This window comes from Solanum tuberosum, unplaced genomic scaffold (assembly GCF_000226075.1).
Source record: "Solanum tuberosum cultivar DM 1-3 516 R44 unplaced genomic scaffold, SolTub_3.0 scf00051, whole genome shotgun sequence".
Classification (NCBI taxonomy): domain Eukaryota; kingdom Viridiplantae; phylum Streptophyta; class Magnoliopsida; order Solanales; family Solanaceae; genus Solanum; species Solanum tuberosum.
The window spans coordinates 1,579,287-1,585,235 of NW_006238978.1; the positions used below are offsets into that span (position 1 = coordinate 1,579,287).

At 32.5% G+C, this 5,949-nt stretch overlaps 1 protein-coding gene across 2 annotated transcripts; it reads right to left on the bottom strand.

Moving 5' to 3' along the window:
• Window positions 1-970: 970 nt before the first annotated feature.
• LOC102583370 (auxin efflux carrier component 7) lies at window positions 971-4,744 on the bottom strand. 2 transcript variants are annotated; one of them, XM_015307303.1, is made up of 6 exons: window positions 3,257-4,744; window positions 2,802-3,096; window positions 2,581-2,666; window positions 1,932-2,089; window positions 1,677-1,753; window positions 971-1,577 (listed from the first exon to the last, which is right to left on the bottom strand). In XM_015307303.1, the coding sequence occupies exons 1-6, from the start codon at window positions 4,521-4,523 to the stop codon at window positions 1,511-1,513; spliced, it is 1,950 nt and encodes a 649-aa protein (XP_015162789.1). In that variant the 5' UTR covers window positions 4,524-4,744; the 3' UTR covers window positions 971-1,510. The 2 variants fall into 2 exon arrangements, with proteins under 2 accessions (XP_015162789.1, XP_006344239.1); XM_006344177.2 differs by having other exon boundaries at window positions 2,802-3,111.
• Window positions 4,745-5,949: the final 1,205 nt, after the last annotated feature.

Genomic DNA, 5,949 nt, shown 5'->3' on the forward strand with positions numbered 1-5,949 from the left:
ATTATTTTTCATCTTTTCTTTTTAATTTCTCATTCGATGTTCAGTATTCAGATTCTGTGATTCTATTCTATTTTATACAGATATAAGGTCTACTAATAGAGAAAACACTCTCTAGTCTCTACTAGTTTTTTTTTTTTTTCATTTTTAAAATTTCAGTATTGAAGTTGAGTCAAAATTTTAACGAAGAAATATGATTTTAAGTGTTAATAACTAAGTTCGAGCAAGCTTGTATCCATTGTAGTTTCGTTTCTCCAATGTCATTTTCCCTTTTTCATACTTATTTTGATATGTTGTACTCGAATCAAGGGTTCTTCGAAATCAGTTTGTTACCTCTACGAGGTAGGATATGATGCGTACACTCTATCCTTCTTAGACTCTACTTGTGAAATTTCATATATGTTGTTGAGCAAGCCCGAATCTAAACTTCTCCTTACACACATATCTCTAATAACATATAAAGAATCATATTCATCCCATCATAACCTTCGTATTCACAATCATTGTCTCGACAATATAGAGATCAAAAGCACTTTTGACTCATGCAGCTTTGTGCTCTCTTTTCTTTTTCTCTTTGTATATGAGTTATATCACGTTGCTCTCAATTAAAGCCCCCACACTTAAAGTGCTTTGTGCCCAATTTTTTTTTAAAAAGTTGCAAATTGCAAAGATCCATTGTAGCCTTAGTAGGGAAAATAAAATAAAATTTACTTTCAAAGATCCACCCAATGTTTCCCCTTTTTTCCTTTTTTATAAACAACAACTCTTTTAGCATCTAATGCTACTTTTTTCTTTTGAGGTGAAAATTCTAACTTTGAATGTGAGATGTCTCTCTTTTTTATGAATACATCATTTTCGAAATATGAAATCTTTTTTTTAACACAACACGACAAAAAAATAGTCAGACGTTCATACTGAGTCCAAAAGATCATGCCCCTAAAGGATAATATAAACAGTCTATTGATTTCACTACTGGAACATGTAACATGAGATCTTTTGAATAATAGTCTTAAGAATCTAAAGTAATTTACAATGGAAGTAAACAACTAGCAAACCAAACTATTACAATTAATAACCTTAGTAAATAAATAAATACACACGGTACGATTGGTTAATTAAACAAAAAAGGTACTAAAAATCTAACATTGAAAAGTCAAAATCAATTTGAATTTCTACTAATTGACAAATTTTTTTCTTTTCAAATTGATAATTCACACGCGTAATGATTATGGGAAAGAAAATATAGACTATAGATTATAATTAATCATCCCTTTTGCTTCCATGTTTTGCTCCTTCTTGTCTCCTCTTTTCTAAATTTTGCAACATTTTTGATGTTTTTTTTTCTTCAAATGGAGGCCTTCAAAAACTAATTTAAGTCAAATTTCTTGTCCTAATGCTCCAAATATCTGGGAATTTTCATGAGTAATTTTAATTAATTCTCATCCCATGAATTAATTAAACCATTAATGATTCCCACTATTGTTTTCCTCCTTTCTTCACTTGACATATATTCTTATAATCCAAGAATAATGTAGTACACTAATGTGATTGGCAACGCTATCAACATCCCGAAAATAACCCTGAAATACGAAGAAAAAAAATCATAAATTATTGCACGATTATATATGTTGTAGTGTAATTTAACTGATTATAACATATCGAGAAATAATTTTACTTACGCAGTACTAAGAATAGCTGGATGAACATTGTACTCCTTAGCAAACACAAATGGGACAATCCCTTGTGGCAATGCAGCCTAAAAATATAAAATAACAATTTAAAAAAAATTCAATATATCAAATTATTAAAAATAAATAAAAATTGAACCAGCAATTTTAATGCAACATTTAATGAAGTAGATTATAAATTTGTCATTTCATGGCCACCAAAAACTATATATTAAAAAAAAATGGCTATATGAATAATTTATTTACCTGTACAATGGCTACATGAAGAAGAGTACCACGAAGGCCAACAGCAATTGAAGCAGCAGCCATAACTGCTGGGCCAGTTAGAAACCTTACAGCCATTGCAAATGTAGCCACTGTGTTACCACATGCAATGATTTTTGGTTGAAGAGCCATAAACAAACCTACACATAAATTCATCGTGACTCGTGAGTTTAACTTAACTCGTTACTTTCAACTTTAATTATATATATAAATGAAACAACCCAAGTTCAAGTCATGTGTTTTTTCAATTCACAGACTAATTAAAATTCTGAATCCGCCTCTATTGTATTTAGATAGCTATTGAAACTTCTTTCATAAAATTTCAACTACTAGTAACCAAACCAATGATTAAGTCAAGTAAGGACCCCACGAAGACTATGATTTTGATAATATAACTACCCTATTAATACTACCATTGGATTTTGATGGTCAAAATTGTAAAACTTAACGTACTAGAAATGGTTAGTATATGAAAGAGAAAGCAAGGTACAATATATAGTTGAAAAATATAAATGTTTTAAATGTTTGATAATGCTAGCTTCAAGAATTCGTATTACGTAACTATAGTTCAATTCGATAAAATTCTTGATGATAAGAATAATTTATTCAGAACTCGATATGATTTACTTACCCAAGCTAAACATAGCCATTCCAAGGCCAGCATCAGAGAGAATGGAGATTGACTTCTCTATAATTTTGGGCATATGCACATGCCATCTAAAAAAACAAACAAACAAACAAAACAACTAATTAATTGATGGACAAATTTTAAACTTTTACCTACTAAAAAACTAAAAATGTTTGAGAAAGTTAAGAAAGTAATTAGTTTTTTAAATCCATAATTAGCTTTACCTGAATGAGATTAGAGACCAGATCAGACCAATGAGGCTCGAATACGTGTTTGGGTTACGAATAAGCTTACGCCAAACCATGATTAAGATCAAACGAGTCATAACACTTGCTGGAGGCATCTGTTTTCCCATACCAGCATCTTGTCCTCCAGCGAGTTTGGGGTGTAGCTCCGATGTGGAGCTAGACCCCAGTTTAGTCAGTCCAGTGGGTCCCTCTTTTTCGCCTTTTTCTTCATCGCCATCTTTTCCACCACCATTGGCACCTCCAAAAGTGAAATCCTCACCACCAAATTCCCCTGTTTGCGGAATGGCTTCAAATATAAAATTGTTTAAGCATATATTAAAATAATATTAAGACACACCCCGTCTAGCGGATTTACTTCTTTTTAAAAAAAATATATATTTAAATAGTTTATATTCCGAGTTAATTAGTAAACAAAATAAAGAAAATTGTACCTTTACTATCTCCATTTTGAGTATGATCAGAAACCAACATCCGAATTTCTTTGGCTCCATCGGATCGACCCGATTGTTCGTTGGCACTGAAATCATTGCCACCGAACACGTGGAGGCCACCGGCCTCCGACACCGGAGAATTACTAGAGCTCCATACAAACATATGAAGTTCCTTAGCATCATGATTATTAGCTTTAGCATTTGGCTGTTGTTGCTGTTGCTGCTGTTGTTGTTGTACTTCCTGCTTCTGTGTTTGTACATTTGGTTGCTGAGGTTTTGTGCTTTTAGGCACTGCGGAAGAAATTTCGGGGTTCGGGGCAGGATAAGATCCCGGCGCAGGCTGCTGCGCGGGGAAATACCCAAACCTCGGAGAGCTCTGAACTAGACCTCCCGGAGCACAGTTTTCTTCGAAATTAGACGGTCTCGGAGTCGGACCCCGAGACGACTGTACAGAGTACATATCTGCAGGACCAAAATTGGATAATCTTCCTCCAGGAAAACCCATCATAGAGTAAAAATCGTTATGATTAAAATTAGACCCTCGAGGAGTCGGATTCCTCGAAGAACTAAGACTGTAAATCTCAGCTCCGGTGAGATTCGACGGCCGATGGTCCATAGCAAACGACCTCCGGGACGCATTTGATTTTCTCACAGTAACATGAAGTTTACCATCTTGACCAATTTCAGCGTCTGTTTCGAGAAAATCATGTCCATCTAGAGATACAACATCAGATTCCACTTTAAACGAAACAATTGAAGCAGCAGTTTCTGGAAATTGCTCCATTATAAGCATTTTCGCACCGCGATATTCGAACAAAAAGAGCAAAAGTGTGTACCAAATAATGCACTGCAACACCACTACTTGTACCATGAGACTACCAGAGTACTCACCATACATAGCAATTAACAAAGGAATACCCATCACCAATGTATTCGGCAGTGTTGAAAGAGAAAAAATTGTAATACTCCATTCAAGGCTACCATTTTTAGTTAAATTAGCCCATAGCGAAAGAACAACAAGCATAATTACTTTCTGCAGTGAATCCGCCGCAATGAAACGGAAATTCATTTCATATGGATTATTCATAGCTATGAAATGAAAAGACAACAAAGGAACTGCAAAAATGGCTACGAATCTGTTGATCCCAGAACATTGATCGGGAGAGAAGATTTTCCACCATCGAACAGAACCATAAGCTAATATCATAGCAACATAGAGAGGAACAACTGCTGTTAACACAACATACAGATCGTGCCAAGTGATCATTTTCGCAAAAAAAATTGTCAAATCGAAGAAGAAAAAACCGTTATTTAACTGCAGCACTGTGTATATTGCAGTTGATTCTGCAGTACTGGTGCAGAAGAATTCTGCAGCAAATTGCAGAGAGAGATTAAAAAGGACTGATGAGAAATTAAAGTGTGTGTTTTTTTCTTTTCTTTGGTGGAAGAGGAAAGAAGAAAAAGGAGTGAAATTACATGAAGGTGTAAAATGTGGAAGAATTATATATAGAGAAGAGAGATGAGGGTACCAATGGGTCATCCGAACCCTCTTCGATAAAAAAAAAATAGCTAACTTACGTAAATTTCATTATTTTAGAATCTAATTACTTAAATTTACGTTAATTTGTAATATGATAATTCTTTATCATATTTTGGGTCTAAAATATATGTATCTTGTACTAATAATTAGTGTGTCCAATTAATGGACATAATTGAAAGTCATTAATTAAGAAGTGTGTTTAATTAAGAGATATGACTGAAAGTGTCATTAATTAAGAAAAAATTCACATTTGCACGAACTATTATTCAAATACATGCATATATTTTGTCAGATACATATACATTTAATCAAATATACTGATAAAAAAACTAGATAGATATAATCTTAACTCAATAGTGTGTCGGATACATCAATAATGTGTCAGATACATGCGTAAATCTCCAATAAGTGTGTATGTTTATTAATATACAGATACACTTAATGAGATACACTGATAAAAAATGTATACATATAATCTTAACTCAATAATATGTCAAATACATCAATAATGTGTTAGATACATCAATAATTCCAATCCGATCTAAAAAGTCTCTTTTCTTCTTCCTTGTTAAGGTTTATCACGCATAAACTCTCTTATTTGCAACAAATTACATACTATCTTTCTCTTTTGTTCGTCAAATTTGTTGCATTTTTGGATTTCCAAATTTAAGAGGCTAAAAATATCTGATGTATCTTTAATAATATATAGCATAAAATATTAAAACTAGTAATATATGTAATTATTTGAAAGTAGAGATAAATTTAGTATAGGTCATGTATGTCTAATAAGGTAGCTTATCCTAAAAAATTATATAACATATGTGGTATTTTTAAAAATTGTTTTTATGTATTTATATAAATTTGAACTCGTGAATATAAGATTAGAGATTGATTTAATGATTGAGAAATTCAAAATTTAGCTTGCAATTCCAAGTTTAAATCTTACACAGTTTATTTTTATTTCTCAAATCCACTTAGTGAATATTCTGAATCCGCTGATAAATGGAGTGATTGAACTTGGAACTTTGGCAACTTATATTTTAAGAGAAAAAAATGAGTTTTTTTGGGGACCAGTTGAATTTTTTAAGATGGGATATTGATAAAGAAAGAAGTTAAGAAAAAAGGGGTTCAATTTTCTTTTGCTGTCGGGTGG

Coding starts and splice junctions, on each gene's coding strand:
- LOC102583370 (XM_006344177.2), bottom strand. CDS start 4,523: ATGATCACTTGGCACGATCTGTATGTTGTGTTAACAGCAGTTGTTCCT. Junction 3,112..3,256: donor TCAAAATGGAGATAGTAAAG/GTACAATTTTCT, acceptor TTATATTTGAAG/CCATTCCGCAAACAGGGGAA. Junction 2,090..2,580: donor AATGGCTATGTTTAGCTTGG/GTAAGTAAATCA, acceptor ATTTATGTGTAG/GTTTGTTTATGGCTCTTCAA.